At 41.1% G+C, this 20508-nt stretch overlaps 1 protein-coding gene across 4 annotated transcripts in view; it reads right to left on the bottom strand.

Moving 5' to 3' along the window:
- The window catches only part of COL14A1 (collagen type XIV alpha 1 chain), a 174778-nt gene that overhangs the window by 14738 nt on the left and 139532 nt on the right, over positions 1 to 20508 (bottom strand). For all 4 annotated transcript variants that reach the window (XM_054708522.1, XM_054708523.1, XM_054708524.1 and 1 more), the window contains 4 exons: positions 19964 to 20035; positions 9833 to 9868; positions 8769 to 8835; positions 4821 to 5009 (listed from right to left, as the gene is read on the bottom strand). In XM_054708522.1, coding sequence (XP_054564497.1) covers positions 4821 to 5009; positions 8769 to 8835; positions 9833 to 9868; positions 19964 to 20035 — 364 coding nt within the window. The remainder of the gene's footprint in view (positions 1 to 4820; positions 5010 to 8768; positions 8836 to 9832; positions 9869 to 19963; positions 20036 to 20508) is intronic.

Raw genomic sequence — 20508 nt, 5'->3', positions numbered from 1 at the left:
GGAACCCATGAGATCCAACAGTGGAAGTCTTTGGAATGACACCTCCCAGTCATTTCCACTCAACTTTTCCAGGCACCGGATCGAGAAAGACCCTGCAACCATTAACTGGTTTTAGAGGATGGTCAGTATTGGAAGGCTTCTCTGGAGAAGGCCTGAGTAGGAAAAAGAAATATAATGGAAAACCAAGACACTTGTTAACCCCAGACATGTGCCTGCCAAGTAGGAGAAGGTAATTTACATTTAGTTGCATAATATCAATGATGTATTTGCTATCTTAGTAGATCTTCGGTGTGAACACAATAGAGACAAATGTAGAAAGACTAAGAAGTTGATAAATCTCAATGATATCAGCCTGAATTTGTAGTGGTTGCATTCTCAGAAATTCTTAAATACAAGTACATTCTGACTTCTTCATTATTATTTCCAGTATGGTCATGCTGAGAATTTGCATATTGGAATAAATTATTAGATTTCCCTTTTACTATTTTATATTACACTAGAGGGCATTCCAGTTTTTAAAATTATGTGTCAATATAGGTTCTATTTATTATCTATGAATTTCATTTTAGAACACTAGAAGAGATGTTGCAAATTATTTGTTACAGAAAGGAAACAATATGTGTGCTAGGGTTGAGAACCATGGCTTGAAAGGTTTCAAGCCCTTTCCCATCTCAGGACCTTTGCATATGCTATTGCTGTCTCTACCTAGGATGTTCTTCTCTCACTCTCTTATATATACACCCAACTCCTAAACTTTCAGGTCTCACTTGGCTAAAACATCAACAGGCTGCATAGAAGAGTCCCCTCTTCTATGCTCATATAGTATCCTGCATTTGTTCATAGCACTTACAACAACTGGTGTTAAACTAATTCATGTATTTTTTTTGTTTAATATCTGTCTCTATGGTAGGCACATGAAAGGCAGGAAATGTATGCCCTGTTTACCACTATTTCCTTAATACCCAGCACCATGCTTGACATGTAGTAGATGTTCAGTAAGTGGTGGTTAGATGAATGAATGAAGATCTAGAAAGATTAAGTTGTGAGATCAAGCAGCCAAAATGACATAGCTAATAAGTGGCAAAGCTAGCATCCTAACCCACAAATGATTGATGCCCCAAACCCCATGTTTTCCACCCATCATGATGCTTCCAGCAAAGCAGCATCACAAATAGTTTCTCTCCTAAGATATCAGAAGTAAAAGAAGATTGAATTGCCTTGTTCCAGGTTTCTCCCCTATTTCCCCCCCCAGGCTGAGATACTAGAATAGGAATAAAACTTCCTTAGGTATATCCCAAATTGCCAGATGCATGACCAGTTTCCTTGTAGGTAACCCTATTTGAACTCTTATATAGCCTCAGCACATGCTACAATCTTAAAAGAATCATCAAATGTTCAAATGAGTAACCACAGGAAATGTTTTGATCACATTCATATTTATCCAACAGATCACCTGGCTTCATCTCCAAGCAGGTCATCTGCCAGGTCATAGATGCCCACAGCTATTTAAATACAGCAGAACAGAATGCACAAGGAGCTTGCAAACAGCACAACCACAGCCCACTGTGACACTTTGATCAGCTCAGCTGTTCACATTTTTAAAAATATATTTGATTTCAGAGAGGAAGGAAGAGGGAAAGAGAGAGAGAAACATCAATGATGACAGTCATAATTGCATGCTCCCCACTGGGGATCGAGCCTGTAACCCAGGCATGTGCCCTGACTGGGAATCGAACCATGATTTCCTGGTTCATAGGTCAATGCTCAATCACTGAGCAACACCGGCTGGGCTGTTCACATGTTTTGAAATGTGGTTATTAGAAGACAACAGGGTTCGCCAGATGCTGCACAGTTCTGACTTCTCATCTGTGACACACCCACTAAGCCAGTGATGGGCAACCTTTTGAGCTTGGTGTGTCGAACTTCGCCAAAAAACTGAGCATAACTCAGGTAGTGTGTCACTTTGAGGAAAAAACATTATTTCGTGATATTTATAGTTTAAATAACATAAATGTATAATTGTTATATATAATTGTATTTAATAAACCAAAAACTAAATATTTAGTGCTGACATGCGTGTCAGAGGTTCGCCATCACTGCTAAGCAATGAATTCAAAGGTAGTAACAGGGCAGAATGGAGCAAGCACAGATACTCTAGAATCACACAGATCTAGAATCAAATCTGGGTCCCCTATTGCTTAGGTAAGTGACCGTGGACAATTGACAATCAGTTGAGCCTCAGTTTCCTCACCTAAAATTGGGGGCAAATACTGATCTCATTAGATTTTTATGAGTATTAATAATGTGCTAAGCAACTGGTAGTTTATCAAATAGTTGCCTGATAAATGCTAGCACCCTTTCTTATCAAAGGCCACGTGATGTCTTCCTCTAAATTCAGTTCACATTTATCATCTCCCAGATCATACATTCAGAAACACTTCATATGCTCTATCCAAACCACAATATTGGCAGATACATGTGGTGCCTAAAAGGAAAAGCCACGATTATAGTATTATCTCACACACTGCCAAGCCAAAAGTCTTGCATAAACTCTGTGCTCAGTAAATGTTTGCTGATTTATTGTTCAAAATAAACCAGATATGAATCCCAGCTGTTATGGATATACAACTTAAACATGAAAATCTTTAAATGGATGATTCCTCTTACATATTATTTTTGGGGTTGTTGGCCTATAAAACCCCAACCTTAAACCCCAAACCACACCCCTCAGTTGGTGATCAAATAAAATCACCTTCCCTCATGCTCACAGGGTATCTCACTTTCTGTATTACTCTCATTCTCCATGTATTGTGAAATTCAGGATTTTGCTTGTGTACTGTACTCTTTAGGAGCATATATATCTACTAGTGGCCCAGTGCACGGATTCGTGCACATTCTCCAGGGTGTGTCACCCAAGAACTGCCGCTGCCACGTCACCGCAGCTTGGCAGTAAACCAGATTTGGGGCCGACAGTGCCCCAGCAACAACATAACCCACAGCCAAAGGTGGAATAATGTGGTCCCGCAAGGAATCAGGCTCCCTCCTCTCTGGTTCCGGGTGTGTCACTGCCAAGTCACTGCAACTCAGCAGCTCCTGCATTGAGCGTCTGCCCCCTGGTGGTCAGTGCACATCATATGTACCGGCCGGTCAGCCGGTTGGCTGGTCACTTAGCCCTTTATATATTTGTAGATGTGTAGGTAAGAAAATTACATCATAGAAATTCCTATTTCAAGGGTTGCCTGGGCCACTGAGAACTCCTGGGTGATTTCCCCTGGTCTAAGCATTCAAGGGCTCCTATAAAGCAAGAAACACAACCTGGCAAGAACAAGGATAGGACTTCCAAAAAGAACACAGACAACTTGAGATTTGCTGAGATTGACTCAGGTGCTGGCTTTGAGCTCCATGAGTCACAGCTGGCCCATCACCAACACCATGAGCTGCTGACAGAGGTGGCCACCTCCTGGCTGCCAGATCTCTGGTGTCCTGCAAGGAAACTATGCCTGTCTCCATATCTGCTGATTCAGTGCCCTTGCACAGGAAAAGCCTTCAGAAAGGAGAATCAGATTTGTGTCTCAGTCAACACAACAATGATCTAGTGAGTACCTGTGATGTGCAAAGCAATTCAGACCTGATCCCTGTTCCCAGAAATCCAGTGGTTCACCAATACCTACCTGATGGGTGCTAAAATGGGGGGTGGAGGTGGGGGTGACAGTTAGGACATCAGGGATTCAGAGGAGGAGATATCTGTGGTCTGGGGTGATCAAGCCAACTTCACCCATGAGATGGGTGAGGCTGAGCCTTGAACTCAGAGTAAGAGGTACAGAAGACAGAAAACTTCCAAAGGAGGAACAATGGGCACAGAAGTGCAGACGCAGAAATGAACTTGGCCTGTTGGCATGGATCAAGAATGGATGTGAAATAGTATCTTTGTAATCTGTAGTTCACATCCCAGATTTTATAAAAAGAATATACCCTACCCATCTCACAAAAGCAATATGACTCACAGAGCAGAGAGGAAATTAGCTTTTGCTCAGAACTACATTCTATAAATTGTGTCTTAGAAAATACTTTTATCAGTTGCCTCTCTTCCCACCACTCTCTTTGTAGTTCATATCTAGCCCAATTCCTCACATCTCTTTGATCTTATTATACAATACTGTTAAGACCTGTAAAGGGTAGAAGAAAGGGCTAAGTAGGAGCGCTATTTTAAAGAAACTTTAGTAGGAAATATAAAACATTGGCCCATTAAATAAGTAAATAAAATACTGCTTCATATTACAGAAAGATAAACCACGAACAGTATTTAATTGGAGGCTCAGAGCTGCCATGTTTTGCATAGGCTTATGTGAACCATCTGACCATTTGCCTCATGACTCCCTTCAGGGCTGCCACTGACTGCTGCCCACTCTGAGCACTGCACAAAAGCAGCACCAGACCCAGGAAGCTAGCTCTCTGCTTGCCATGACTTCTATGCGATGCCATTTAGGTCCAGAGGGGGCATTATTTTCTGATTCTTCTACCTGGGAGGGGCATCTTTTCTTAATTCCTCCACCTAGAGGGGACATCATTCTCTCATTCACACAAAAGCCTCTTAGAGGTGGGCTGGGGATTCTGATCCTCTTTTTTTCATACAAGCAGAGGTGGCTCTTGATAAACACTTTGTAGATTACTCAATGTTCTCAACCTTGGGATAAATAGGAAGCTGCAGAATAGATGGGGTAAAATTAATTTAGGTCCATTATTTCGGACTTTAGCATTGTATAAGCACCACTGTTAGGCTCTGCCTCATTGCCCTCAGTCAGGGGAGTGGCCCAGCTTACCTCGTTCTCCTGGGGTTCCTGGCACACCTGCATTTCCTGGGAAGCCTGGGGTACCTGGGGGTCCTTGTTCACCAGGAGTTCCAGGTGAACCCGGCCTCCCAGGCTCCCCAGGAGGCCCCTGGATGGTCCGGACTGATGAGGAGTGGCTGGGAATCTGGTTGAGGATGGCTGTGTACCTGGCCATGTGACCTGAGACAGGAAGGACAAAGACAGCTTTCAATCAACTATCACACAAACAGAAGACTGGAGGTGTGACTTGTCAAGGCTCTGAACAATTCTGTCAGAGGCCCATGCAGGGGGAAAGCACACCCCTCGGAAATATGTCCATTTCCAAAGTAAAAAGTTGTACATTTTATTTTGGATGATATTAACAGCTGGATTGTATTCAAGTCGCATCTCATATATTTGGAATTCCACAGCCCATGTCAGCATCTCAGCAAACATCATTTGAACAGAAGTCATAAATTTTATCTTCACCCCAGCGTGTGTCTGACCCCCGAAATCCTCACCCAGCTGCCCTTTTTCTCTAGCAATTTCCTCCCAAGTGGTCTTTTTTCCAGCCCACAAAGTCTGCTCCACCCTCTGGCTCACAAATCCCCAGACAAGCACTGTTTCAACTCATCTCTTTGTTGCCAAGCGTTTTTTGCAGGAACCTTTACTTGGGTCCCAGCTGCAAAAACTCCCACTAGCTTCATTTTAAAAAACACACAAATCCTGGCTTTCTCTCTTATAGTCGCTTAACTTGGTTATGCCTGGAAGGATATAGTTTAATAAGTAGAAGTACAGATTAATAAAGTGCTTGATAATCATAATGCCTCAGGGTAGCAAGCACTTTTTCTAGCATCATGAGGAGGCAAGCTTTCCCCACATAAATGAATTTCCTAGATAACTATTTCTTATCCCTTCTCAAACATTCAAACTTAAGAACAGTAACCATTCTTAGAGGGATTACTGCTGAAATAGATGCAAGCATTCTTCAGCTTAGGACCGTGACTGTAACTAGGATTGGCTTCCTGATGTCTCCGGGGCCATCAGCAGGCACGCCCATGAATGTAGGGTGGGGCCAGACATTTCTGCATCTTACTTGTTCAGTTTTGACAAGGGGATGTCCTCTATCACTCCTCTAGCTGTCAGCACTTTGGCTTCACAGTGTCCCATACAACCTTCCCTAGCATAATTGTGCTGACCAGCTCTGGACGAAAAACCAGTTAACTGGGAATGTGAGGATGTATATGCTGACTGATAAATCAAGTTCTGAGGGATAAACTGAGGAGAAACCGGAAGCAGTGTGGAAAGATGGCTGAGGTGTCAAAAATACAGCCTCTGGGGAGGTTGGTTGGGTCTTACTCATACAATCTCTCCCATTTCTTTCTCTCGCCACTGCATGGACGGGACGGGCAGGGTCTCCTTGTCTCACAGCCCTATTTCAGTGTTCTTGTCTAACCCTGCTGGCTTCCATTTCCTAGAAGTTGTTCACAAGAATCTGAGAATTCCCAAGGGGAAAAAACTCAATTTTAAACTCTCCTTTTTAGTGCATGTTTTAAACAATCATATATTTATACAAGACTTTTATTCTACATTGGACTAAGACAATAACTATTGTGAAATCTACATACTCTGGTTAGTGAGTCATATTAGGATTTAACCCTTAGGTTTCCTTAAAATAAATATCTGCTCATTCACATTGAATACTTGAAATGAGAAACCTACAAAATAATCCAAGAGACAGGTTAGCTTTTGATTGAATAGTCAGAATGCATTCATGCCCTAACTGGTTTGGCTCAGTAGATAGAATGTCAGCCCACAGATTGAAGGGTTCCGGGTTCGATTTTGGTCAAGTTCATGTATCTTGGTTGCAGGCTCAATCCCTGACCCCAGTTGGGGCACGTGTGGGAGGCAACCAATCTATGTGTCTTTCTCACATTGATGTTTCTCTCTCTGTCTCCCCCTCTCCCTTCCACTCTCTCTAAAAATCAATGGAAAAGTATCCTTGGGTGAGGATTAACCAAAAAAGAATACATCCATCTTTTTGAGAGAGTGGAAGGGAGAGGGGGAGACAGAGAGAAACATCAATGTGAGAAAGACACATAGATTGGTTGCCTCTCACACGTGCCCCAACTGGGGTCAGGGATTGTGCCTGCAACCAAGATACATGATCTTGACCAAAATCGAACCTGGAACCCTTCAGTCTATGGGCCGACACTCTGTCTACTGAGCCAAACCAGCTAGGGTAGTGGTTGGCAAACTCATTAGTCAACAGAGCCAAATATCAACAGTACAACGATTGAAATTTCTTTTGAGAGCCAAATTTTTTAAACTTAACCCTTTGCACTCGCTTGCTTTTTTCTCGATTCCTTTATTTTAATGCTAACCGTGTCGAGTCACACTCGACATCTGAGTGCAAAAGGTTAAACTTCTTCTAATGCCACTTCTTCAAAATAGACTTGCCCAGGCCATGGTATTTTGTGGAAGAGCCACACTCAAGGGGCCAAAGAGCCACATGTGGCTTGCGAGCCGCAGTTTGCCGACCACGGAGCTAGTGCATGAATGCATTCTGACTGTTCAATTTCCCTTTTATAATGCATTGTGTTTTTAAATAACTTATTTTGGCATTAAACTTGAACAGTTTCATTTAACTGGCAAATTCTCTCTCACACACACATTCAGTTTGGGCAATATAATATAAAGTTAATTAAAGTTAAAATATAGGGAGCATTACTACCATGCCTAAAGATGGTAGCTTTGTACTCACTTGTCCTGAGATTTCTGTCTTAATGAACCTCTCCCAAGCTCATGCAGACCTTTATCCATGCCTCCCCCAAGGGGAGATCTGGCTCTATCTGCTACATTTGGAATTTTGGACTCTGCCATTAGGACCTTCTCCGGCACTCCCAGACTTCCGTGGGTTAAATTAAATATAGCCTCAAAGCTGTTAAGGCAGCAACACAGGTGATGTCAGCCCTGGAGGTAGAGGACTCTATCGGGTGGAGGGCTTGACAGCATAGGGCTAGAGCTGGCGGCGTTTGAGAGGAATATTTCATCTCTACTTGGCCAGGAACTGCCTGGAACTGAACAAATTATTGGCAAAGAGAAGGGCCCTCCAGTTAGATTATTGAGACAAAATATAGTCAGTGGCCAGGATGGAAATGTGCAAAATGGATGAGTTAGTAAGTGAATGAGCAGAAATCAGTAATTGAAATACTGTACTGTTGAAAAGTTCAGGTTTACAGTGAAAAAAAAAATGGGACAGGTGTCATACCAAGTGTATCCCAGCATAATTTTTGGCATAAATCACAAGTATCATATCAAATATCTCATGAAGATTGTCCACATGTGGGTGCGCGTGTGTTTAGGCATAAATCTTAAAGAATAAAGGAGAGGACCGTGGGCTAACCAAAAGAAATGGATAAGAAGGAGGCACTGATTTAAAGCTAGTGAGTGAATAGAAATCAACACTATGAATCCTCTTTTGTGATGAAGGCCTGGGGAGGGGGTAGAAGCAGAATGGAGGCGGTTAATGGGGGCGGAAGGGCCATCTGTAATACTTTCAACAATAAAGATAATTTTTAAAAATGTGGCATCTTTTTGAAGGTAGCTTCTGATGCCTCAATCTGGCAGCTTACATGTGCTGAGTACTTTAGAAAAAAAAAAATCTATCTATCCATTTGGGGACATGAGGAAGGAATAAAAGATCTGATCTGTACAGTCATGTTAAATCTATCTGGGCAAGCAGGGAACTCTTGGACAAATGACACAGAGGAATTTGGCGTCTGTACCATCAGTATAGAAACCTGGGATAACCTGCAATGAGCTCTTAGATGGCTTAGTGATGGACATCTGTAAAGCTTACACGTCTGCACGAACACATAGCTTTAGAGGCATTTTCTTTCATCACCACGACTCATGGGGACGAGTAACAGGAAGCATCAGTAACTACAGGGCACTTACTCTGGATGAGCTGTTCGCACACCTGGCGTGCCACCGCTCTCACCATGGCCTGAGACTGCAGGTCACCCTGGATGAGAAGAGAAGGAAACTCCTGACTCTCAGCCACAAGCCCAGTCACATGGCAAGACTCCCAGGTAGAGACCTGACTTGACCCACTGTTCCCTCCTAGTCTCTCTGGCTCCAATCAACAGGTAGGATTGACCACTATGGTATACGCAGGGAAGGAGTAAGCAATTCGACATTCCTGATGCTGGGTTCCTAGCAGCCTTATTAACTTAAAGAGCTCAAGTAAGCATGTCTGGTCCCAGATTCTAAAAAATTTAGTAGTTCTGAAACAAATCCATACGTATATTTAATGCCTCATTTACAGCTCTTCGGAGCTTATAAAATGCAGCACTTTCTCAAGAAGTAGCTTTCTTAATACAAGTAACAACTCAGAGGAAAGGTGTTAAACCCATTTTATAGACAAACAGAGTTAAACTCGTTGCCCAAGGTTACACAGAGGTAACTGGATGAGCCCAAGGTCACGGCTGTTTCTACTATAGCCAACAGCACAATTATATTAGCAGTGCACAATTTCTCAAAGGACAGATAAGATTCTTAAAATAAGCTGACTTATGTTCTTTGATCCTATGCCTGCCGTTGTCTTTCTGGGTGCCCATATTGGAAAAACATGAGTCCCATTCTATTCCTTGGAATCTGTATATAGCTTTTACTTTTCTGAAGCATTTTCCCATGTATTATGTAATTTCTTGATCAAATCCACTTTGTGAGTTAGATGAGTTTAATTCTATTTTTCCTTGAAGAAATGGACCAAAGGTCATCTAGCTGGATGGTAGAAGATCTGCTACTAGTAACCAGTTTTCCTGACTTCCAGCCCACAAGGTGTTTCCACTTAAAAATGGGTTCATGGTCACATGCGTTGAGGAGGGAGTGAGGGGAGAAGAAATGGTCTAAGAGCAATGAGTGATCCTGATAGGAAATGGTGATCCTTTGTGAGGCGTATGCAATGGAAGGTGTGCAGTTAGCTCTGACTGGTAAACAGAGTCAGACAGGATACTTACTCGTTCTCCTCGCTCTCCTTTTGCTCCAGGAACACCCTGTAAAATTTTAAATTGTCAAGTTACTTGTAACACTGCACTTAGCCATGCATTAAAAACGTCTTATTTTATTAAGAAATTTTTTTAGCTTCGGTAATTCTGCAGCAAAAACAGACACACAACAGGAATAAACAAACAGCAACCCACCAAGCAGAAATAGCTCTTTTAAACATTGGAGGCGTCCAGACTTTTAATGCAGAGACACGGTATGTTGTTGTTTTTTACAAAATATTTTTTTCCAATTACAGTTTCCATTCAGTATTATTCTGTATTAATTTCAAAAGTACAGCAAAGGGGCTATAAAATCATGTACTTTACAAAGTGGTCCCCCAACCATTCAAGTATCCACCTGGCCCCATACATAGTTGTCACAATATTATTGACTATAATTCCTAGGCTGTAATCTACATCTCTGTGGTTATTTTGCAACTACCAACTTGTATTGCTTAATCCTACTTCACCATTTTCACCAGCACCCCAACCTCCTTCCCCTCTGACAGCTGTTGGTCTTTTCTTTTTATCTATGAGTTTATTTCTATCACATTTGTTTTTTTTATTTTGTCCACTAGATTCCACATATAAGTGAAAACATATGGTATTTGTCTGTCTCTGACTAGCTTATTTCACTTACAGAATACCCTCAACAAAGTATGCTTTAAAATTTTTTAATAGATTTTTATTGATATCAGAGAGGAAGGGAGAGAGGGAGAGAGATAGAAACATTAATGATGAGAGAGAATCATTGATTGGCTGCCTCCTGCATAACCCACATTGAGGATCAATCCCACAACCTGCATGTGCCCTGACAGGGAATCAAACCGTGACCTCCTGGTTCATAGGTCAATGCTTAACCACTGAGTCACCATGGCCGAGTTCGACAAAGTAAGTATGTTTTAATAAAAAACTGGGATCATACAGCAACACTGTTTTGTAACATATCATTTCACTGAATAGGTTGTTCATATCTTTCCACATTAAACACCAGTCTCTGAATTGTGCTCAACTGATGCTTCATAATTTATTTCACAAATCTCTGCTGAGGAATTAAGCTGTTTCAATTTCTTAAAAGAATGTCTCTGGAAAGAAGGAAAAGATCTTCTCACCTAAGAGTTCAAGTAAGAGATGAGGTCTGTGAAATCCCACAGCCTCACTGTGCTTTTCGTCTAGAGTAACAGCACACGATTCTACCTCCCTGATAATGGGAGCTCCTATGAACACAAACTCTCAGCTGAATTATTATTTCGTTTTGTGGCTTAGCTGCTCTTTGACCCGTAAGAAACTACCATAACTGTAAAACTTTTTACTGAAAACCAATGGCTTTTTCAAATGTTTTTGCAATGAAATTATACTTATAATGCAAAACATGTGTCTTCAGAAAGATTTCATCTTTTTGTTTCAATTCTGAGACAGTGTAATAAGAGTAATTCATTGGACAATATTTTTATAGTCTCTACCCAGAAGATAGTGGCTGATGACATTTATAGATGGAATCTGCCACGCTGTCAGACTGCTCCCAGTTGTTACTACAATCTCAACAAGTCGCAAACCAAACTCAGTATCTTCTCCAAAATCTTGATTCATTAACAGTAACCCAAATTCAAAGTTCTAGTTCACCCCATGGTGTGCAGGTAAAATGGCTCTCTGGAAAAAATACAATGTCCTGACTTGTAGTGTTTGCTGCTATCAGAGGTGTAAATACTTCTACTAGTGCTGATTTCAAGCTGCAAATGTGCTGTCACTGAAGATGGCGCTGAGAAAAGAAGAGAAACATGTGGTCTACCCTCCGAGCAGGTACCAGCCAGCTGGAACCAACAATGGTTCTATCTGTTCTCTTTTCCCTTGCTTCTAGCATGTCTATCACACACACACAGTTTGCACTGCAATTCCTCTTAGATTCATACCTTCTATTCCATCACCCAGGTGCTATCCTTACTATCTCACACCGGGGCAACTACAACTTCCTCTTTAAAAACAAACAAACAAACACATATTTTTATTTACTTCAGAGAAGAAGAAGAGAGAGAGAGATAGAAATATCAATGATGAAAGAGAATCATTGATCGGCTGCCTCTTGCTCATCCCCTACTGGGGATCGAGCTCGCAACCCGTGCATGTGCCTGATGGGAAATCGAACCATGACCTACTGGTTCAAAGATCAGCCACCAGGCTGCAACTTCCTCTTAACTGACCTCCCTCGCTAACAAAAGATTCCTGGTCCAGTTCATCCTCCATGCAAACACTGGTTTTATCTTCCTCAGATGTTAGCAGCATACAACTTAGAAAGCGCAGTGACTAGTGATTGATGGCAGCCCTTCCTCTATTCCTAATCACTCACCAATTCTTAGACCTTCATGTGACAAAATCAAAGCTCTTGGGTTCAAAGTATTTTGTTATTTAGCCCCAACCTTCTCATCTCCTACTCCTCAAAATTATAATTTCTCATTCCCTCAGATATGGTCTACTCAGTGTATGAAAACATGTGAAATGTGATAAAAGTATTAAACAAAAATCTTGTAAATTAAGGTTCAACAGTAGAAATATTCTAATGCAGGATTTAGTTCAAGTACCAATTTTTGATGCTTAATTTTTTTAAAAAAAATATATATTTTACTGATTTTTTACAGAGAGGAAGGAAGAGGGATAGTGAGTTAGAAACATCGATCAGCTGCCTCCTGCACACCCTCTACTGGGGATGTGCCTGCAACCAAAGTACATGCCCTTGACCAGAATCGAACCCGGGACGCTTCAGTCCGCAGGCCGATGCTCTATCCACTGAGCCAAACCGGTTAGGGCTGATGCTTAATTTTTATTGTCGTATACATTTAACTACAAGTCAATGCATGGATTTCTCTTCTCTCTGCATAGATGGCAAGAGCTGTAAAATGGAGACCATAACATAAATTACTTTATATGTCCAAAACCAGTTAGCCTTTTTCTTATATATAAGAGTCACTCAAACATTTAATTAAGTCCAATATTAAATTGAAATATTTATGATAAATCTAGGACTGTTGTTTACTTTCTCTGACCTTTTAATTCCTTTTGTTTTGTTAATAAAATGAAAAAATATTAGCTAACTTCAACTAGAAGTATAAATCTACCCTAATACTCTTCCAATATTACAAATGAGATCAATAATCCAAGAGAACTTTATTATAAAATATACACACACTTCTACACATAGTGGTAGAATCATAGTGTTGGGCATATGGGTGTTCACACTAAATTTTTTCAATTTTGTGTAGGTTTGAAAATTTTCATACTAATAATTTGGAAAAAAGGGTGTAAAACATGGGATCTGCAAGCCACTTAAACTCTCTGAGTTTCTTTGTAAGATGAGGCCATTAAGTTGAATGGTCTCTAGGGTCCCTTACAGAACTAACATGTCAGTATCTCATAATGCTGTCATTATTTGGAACAAGATAACACCAGGAACAGAAATTAATGAAAAATACCAAAGTTGGGCTTGCAAGATGTATCTTGACCTCTTCAAAGAAGCAGATCCTTACTACTTGTGACCCCTTTTAGCATGTTCCATAAGGCAGTCTGTGTAGCTGATGGACTTCGGTAACCCCAGTTCCTAGGACTATGTTTGGGACATATCAAGTGCTCAAAAATGTGTGCTGAATGGATGAATGGCTAATTTCCATTTCAAATCTGGATGACAGGCCAATCTATGCTTCATTTTAACTGCCCTGATTAAATATTTAAGAGATAGTAAGATACTGGGCAGTCTAGATTATTAGAAAAAGAGCTGATTCTGTTAAAAAGTACCCAATTTTCATTATTTTTAAAATTTATTTATTGATTAAGGTATTACATATGTGTCCTCATTTTGCAAAAGGAAGATATACGAGGCACCCCTTCTTTGGGGAAATAAATGTACTGACTGTGTCCTCTTCTCCCATACCTTAGGCTCTACAAAATGGGCACATCCCTAAAAATGCAGTAGGTTTAAGTGGAGAAAAGAGCTACTTGTGTCACCACAGGTAAATTTTTAATGGAACCAGCTTTTCAAGCATTATGTGCACACTAAAACATAAATTAGCAAACAAAAATAAGTATTCCACATTTTTAGCATATTAAGAAACTGTAAATACTAGTTGTTAATACTTGAGCTGCTTTACCAGGCCTCAAGCACTGTTCCCCATGTATTACTTAACCTTCATAACAGTCCTATAAAATTAATTCATTTAATCCTTATAAGACTCCTCTAAGATAAACTCATTTGTTCTTTATAACAGCCCTACGGCATATTATTTCCATTGTACATAAAGGAAAGTGATGCATCAAGATGTTAAACAACTTGCCCAAGGTCACACAATAATAAAATGGAAAAGCTGGGACCAGAATCCAGTCAGCCAGGCTCCTAAATCCATGCACTCTCCAGTACACTGCCTCGAAAGAGAATGCCCAACCAACTTGTTAGCCAATATTTCCTATTCCAGTCAAGATCATATTTTTTCTAATGAAATAATAACTTAAAAATCAACCATACACCCCCCCAACCTAACTGTAGTCATTCAGAATTAGGTTTTAGCTCGGATTATTTTACCTTGAGTGTTTTTATTTCTTTACCAATACACTATTTGACATTTCCATGGCTAGCTATCATTGATTAAATGGACTAGCTAGCAACTCAGAAACAGAAATTACAGTGCAAACCTAACTGATAAGACAAATGAGGCCTTTGGGATGGATGTGTTTAATCGGGTCCGAAATTCCTCAAACTCAGCCTCACTATGCTTGATATGAAGTAGCTACAGGACACAGCCAGGCAGTCTCAGTCGAAGGTCCATTTAGGGAAATATCTATATGGCAAGAAGTTAGTTTTATTCCAACTTCTCTGACATCTTTCCTTTGATTTTTGAAAAGTAAAACAAAATAAAAATTCCTGAGCAAGTGAAGGCCCATAACTCCACCAAAGTATGCTTTTGGAGGGAAAACACATCTTCCCTGCACACATAGGCCAGAAAAAGTGGCACATTTTCCTTCCGTTTCAGGAACGCTTGAAATATAAAGAAAAGAAAAATACAGTAGCTACATTCATAAATTCACAATTTTAGTGCTGAAGGAAAGAGGAATAATTTCATGGTCCAAGTCCCACATATTAAAGATGTCTGTTCGCTAAAATCTAAACATCCTAGCTTAGCTCTCAAGGTTCTTCCATGGTCTGGCCCCCAATCTATAAGAATCACCTTCTAAAATGCCCTTGAACAGCAGCCTAACTGGAACGCAAACATGCCTTCATTCTTTCTTCTAACAAATACTTATTAAGTACCCTCTATGATATGAGCTGGAGTCTAGCAATAAAAACATGAATATGATAACATTTCTGCCCTCAAGGACCTATCATGTTAGCGGAGGGATGAACATTGACAAAGTATCTCGGCCTGAAGAGGTGATGGTGGCCTCACACAGGAAGTGCAGTTTTAATGAGATAATAGCCAGGAGAAAGGAGAAAAAAAAAAAAAACAGCCCAGACAAATGCAAGAGCATTCAAAAGGGGAAAAAAAAAAAAAGATAAAACAGTATGGCATATATTTGGAGAACTTTAAATAATTAGGGATGACAACTTCAAGCAAAGGGATGATGGGAGATATAGTTGAAGGGGAAAGAAAGGGCCATGCACATCTGGCTACATCATTTGGATCTATCCTCTGGGGATAGGGATCCAGCGAGGATACTCAAGCCAGGGAATAACACATCAGTGTTGTTCTAGACAGATCTTCTGGCAGTTGAGCATGGACCAGACCAGGGCTAGAGCTTCTTGTGATAATCTTGGTGAGAAAGGAGGAAGGCTTGAAATGAAATTTGCAAAGAAGCAAGAGAAAGAGTTGAAAAATACTGAAATGGACAAAAGACAGGGGGACGCCCTGTGCCTGCTTTCTGTTTTCCTACAATCCCCATCTAGATGATGCCATCTTCCTGTCTCTGTAGGTGCCAGGCACACCTACAATCCCCACTGAAATGCTGCCTCCATCAGGAGCTGCTCCTCACCCCTCAGCTCAGAGGGGCACCTCCCTCCATCTCTGTGTCTCTGTCCTCTCTCTCTCAATGCAACTTTCATAGCAACATTCTTGTCTTTTCTTTAAGGTATTTATGACTTTCTGACTTTTATTTATATGTACTTATACAAAACAAACAAACAAACAAACAAACAAAAAAAAACCACCATTCTCTCTAGATTGTCCATAAATGTGGAAAAATACTTTGGTTACCTTTTGTAACCCTCGGAACTCATCTCTCTCATGTGTCTACACATTGTGGCTGCTCAGTAAATATTTTGAAGTGAATGCATTAGGAAACTGAGGTTCTGAGAGGCTAGATACAGTGCTTAGTGGCTCACACAGCTAGTCAAAGTCACACCAGGGCCACATCTAGAAAGAAGCCAGGTGTCCTGACTTCAAATGCAGTGTTCTTTAAATGGCGGCACTGGACCTCCTAACCTGTTGATTTCAAGCTAAACGCATGGCCCCTTCTCTCATGTGCTTATCACCATCTGTTCCCCTGGAAGGAGGCACAGGATTTAGCCAGTGCTTAACCCTCAGGTAGGAGTTACCACCACAGCTGCAGCGCACAGTCTGCCTTGGGAATTCAGCGCCTGAAGACAGAGCGCCTGCAAGCAAGTGTTCCTGGCACCGGCTGGAGGAAATGTTGCTATTTTCAGTGGGGCAGTCTGTCTTTCTTGGTCTCTTTCCCTCCTGCCTTCCTAGACAGACATCCATGGGAAAACAATCAAGGCCTTAACACCTTGACACCGAGCCCGCCTTACCCAGCCCGCCAGTCTGGCAGGCAGCAGCCCTCTGGTGGCTCAGGGCCCCAAGCACAGGGAGAAGTCTGGGCTGGACAGTTCAGGGTACAACTGGCTTTGAGAGGCCCCCAATGCCCACTGTGGCATCCCCACCCAGTGTCTATGAAACCAGATGAAATGGCTTCTGTCTCTGATAAGAATGCCACATCAAGGGCCCTTTTCTGTTCATTTATAACAAAGATAATATTATTAACCAGTGTTTTATTTCCAGGGAAACATTTATTGGTATTTCTGTATGCACCACATTTAGAGGCTGTTCTCGAGTTATAAAATGGCCAGGTGGATAAGCAGGTAGGGATCCTCCTTCCCTAACGTATTCCATGCCTCTCTATCCCTCACGCACCCCACTATCCTGTCCCAAGGTCCCCAGAAACGCCTCTTCTTTCCCAGCCCAGCCCTCTTGGCTCAGGAGCAACCCAATTGGGCTTACGGAAAACTAGTTCTAGGTAATGTCAGTAAGGCTGCAACATGCAAATTAGATCATGCACAAATACATTTGTTCATTGATAAACAAATTAAAGAGGTTTAGGGTTTTGTTCCGGTTTCACTTCAGGATGCCTCAAAAGCCTCTGATGTCAATTCTCCCGTGACACTCTCAGAAAGAGATTTGGTGCGTGCTGTCTCCGACACCCCTTTAACCAGGGGCTGCTCTCTGCGTCCTGCTGGCTGCTCAGTAAGTATTTTTAAGTGAATGCATTAGGAAACAGGTCCTGAGAGGCTAGATAAACTGTTCCATTGAACAAGATAAACTCTTGTTCCCAGGAGCCCACTCTGGGAAGCAGGCTGGAGCCTCGTAGCAGAGATGATGCTTTGAATCTCTTTTCTGGTGGGGAATAGCCTAGAATCAATTGCATAGAAGAATTTGCAGTGAAAAGAAAGTGGAGACAGGACTATGTGCATGGTGTGTGTGTGTGTGTGTGTGTATGTGTGTGTATGTGTGCACGCGCGCCACAGTGTATGGGTCTGCGTAGCATAACCATATTTGGTAATATCATTTTGGATAAAAAAAGATGTGTGAAGATAAAGCAATCAAAATTTTTTTTCTGCAACCCATTGTCAGCTTGATTTGAAGAGATCTGAAATGTTCTGGCATTAATTTGAAAGAAAATGTGCACCCCTATGTTCATTGCAACTTTATGTACAATGCCAAGCTATGAAAGCAACCTAAGTGCCCATCAATAGACAACTGGATAAAGAAAATGTGGTACATATATACAATAGAATATTGCTCGGCCATAAAAAGAATGAAATCTTACCATTTGTGACAACATGGATGGACCTAGAGGTATTATGTTAAGTGAAACAAATCAGTAAGTGAAGGATCAATACCATATGATTTCACTTTATTTGTGGAATCTAAAGAACAAACTAAGTGAACAAATAAAACAGAAACAGACTCATAGATATAGAGAATGGACTGGTGGTTGCCAGATGGGAGGGGAACTGGGGGATGGGGTGAAAAGGTAAAGGTATTAAGAAGTACAAAGTGGTAGTTGCAAATAGTCATGGGGATGTAAAGTACAACATAGGGGATATAGTCAGTAATATTGTAATAAATACGTACAGTGTCAGGTGGGTACTGGAAATATTGAGGGATCACTTTGTAAAGTATATGAAACTAATATAAAATATTGAATGTCTACTGTAATTGAGAAATAAAAGTATTTTGAATGACAATGTATTTGGAACAAGTATATGGCTTTGTGAAGTTACTGCTAAGGAGGGCATTTATTTTGGGTGTGCAATTTAGGATGCGTTTGCTAAAATCTGAAGGCATTTTTAATTCTCAGATCTTGTGTGTGTTTGTGTACCTGATAATGTATCATGTAAATTATAGCTTAGAATATGACTCTGGATATAAAATAATTTTATTGAAACAAAAATAAAGAATAAAGTGACTGGATAGCTAGAGAGAGAGAAGTGTCTTTCTAAGCGAGAGCCACTGCTGTCTTGTTCATTGTGGTAGGCAGAAAAAGCCCTGCACCCCCGCCAAAAAAAAAGTGTTCATACCCTAATCCCGGAACCTGTGACTATATTACCTTATGTGACAAAAGGGACTTTGCAAATGTGACTTTGTTAAGGATCTTGAGGTTATAGAAGGAGATTATCTAGGGCTATCTGGGTGGCCCAAATGTAGTCACATAGCTCCTTTCCGGGATCTAAGAACCTTTCCGGGCTGTGTTCAGAGGAAGGTGTGACTATGAAAGAATGTTCAGAGAGATGCAACATTGCTGGCTTTGAAGATAGAGTGGGCCATGAGCCAAGGAATGTGGGAAGTCTTTAGGACCTAGAAAAGGCAGGGAAATAGATTCTTTCCTAGAAACTCCAGAAAAGAAATGCCAACACCTTGATCAGACCTGCATTAGACTTGTTAACTATAGAACTTTAAGACAATACATTTGTGTTTTTTAAGCCACTGAGACTATGGGGATTTGCTATAGCAGCAATAGAAACAGAATTCATTGACCTCTCCTACCCTCACCCTTCATATTTCACTGTGCCACAAATTCTTAGCAGGTTTGCAGTAGTACCAAAATTTGCACATATTGATTATTTTAGCTTGTGGATACAGACTTAGTACATCACAAACAGTACCAGAATGCTGACTAATAGCTACACCAGAAGGAACAACGTGCGAGTCACAGAAGATGCCAAATGTGGCTTTGAGGCCGTGTGAGACAACTATATGTTTTACAGATGAGGAAACAGGTGCACATGAGCTCATTTGTTTCTCTCTCTCCTCCCTCTCCCCCTCCCATGATCACATTTAAACACCAACCTAAGAGATGAGAAGCACAGCATAGGAGGTAATCAGTTCCAATCACGGTGCTTTTATTTACACCACTATTCATTTATGTGTGAGTATATTTTACACGCAATTCTGTCTTTCTTATAGAATTTAGAAAATAAATCTATTCCCATTCTCACTAATCCTTGACTTTCTCAATCTGTGTATTCCCACTTCCATTCCCAGGAGACAGGTCTAATCAACACACAACTATTGTACCCAACCCCTGTAAAGAGGCATTGAGTTTACTCAGCCAAAGGCAAAATAATGAGCAAGATTAGTTCCTGTTGGGACCCACTGTCTTTAGCCATGACATGTGCACAGTTTGACTTTAATCTTTATCTTAGGAGTTTCTGTTTTCCCTATGGATTCCCACAGCGTCCAGGATTGAATAGGATTTTTGGCCAACAGAGATGCTGGTAAGTTTAAACACATTCATAAGCCAGAGGGATGACTGGGCAACCATCCTGACTGGCTACTGCTGTATACTCACAGGTGGTCCCAGGGCGCCTTGGGGTCCCATGCTTCCTGTGATCCCTGGGACTCCGGGGGCTCCAGGAATGCCCTAATAGAGAGGCAGGAAAATGAAGCAAAGGTGAGGACTCCCACAATCTCATAAAAGGCAGACAGCTCTCAAGAAGGAGCAAGGGACACATACACACAGAGCTCCCCTTTCCCTCAGCAACAAGACTTCAGGATCCATTGCTCACTTTTGGTCCCAGCTGCCAAAGATGTAGTAAAGACATTTTTTCAGTAGTCTCCAAACTACCAATCAGTTATAGTTCTTTCAAATTCAAGCCTTATCTGTGTCTAATAAAAACTAAGTCAATGCAGGTGATCTTATGGGGAAGTGGCTCAGAGATCAAAGAATCCAGCCATATGGTTGTATTATTTTTAAAGGATATTTTAGGCAGAGGTCTATAACCCAAGGCTGAGCTGTTACACTACAGCAAAGGTGGCTGCCAAAGTTAAAGGTCTGGTAAATAAGATCTCTCAAAAGAAGTAAAATGCTTGAAAGCAGAGTACATGCCAGTAGTT

The sequence above is a fragment of the Eptesicus fuscus genome, chromosome 19, assembly GCF_027574615.1.
Source record: "Eptesicus fuscus isolate TK198812 chromosome 19, DD_ASM_mEF_20220401, whole genome shotgun sequence".
Lineage (NCBI taxonomy): Eukaryota > Metazoa > Chordata > Mammalia > Chiroptera > Vespertilionidae > Eptesicus > Eptesicus fuscus.
The sequence above is the reverse complement of the archived record's forward strand: the minus strand, read 5'-3'. Positions and strand labels throughout refer to the sequence as shown.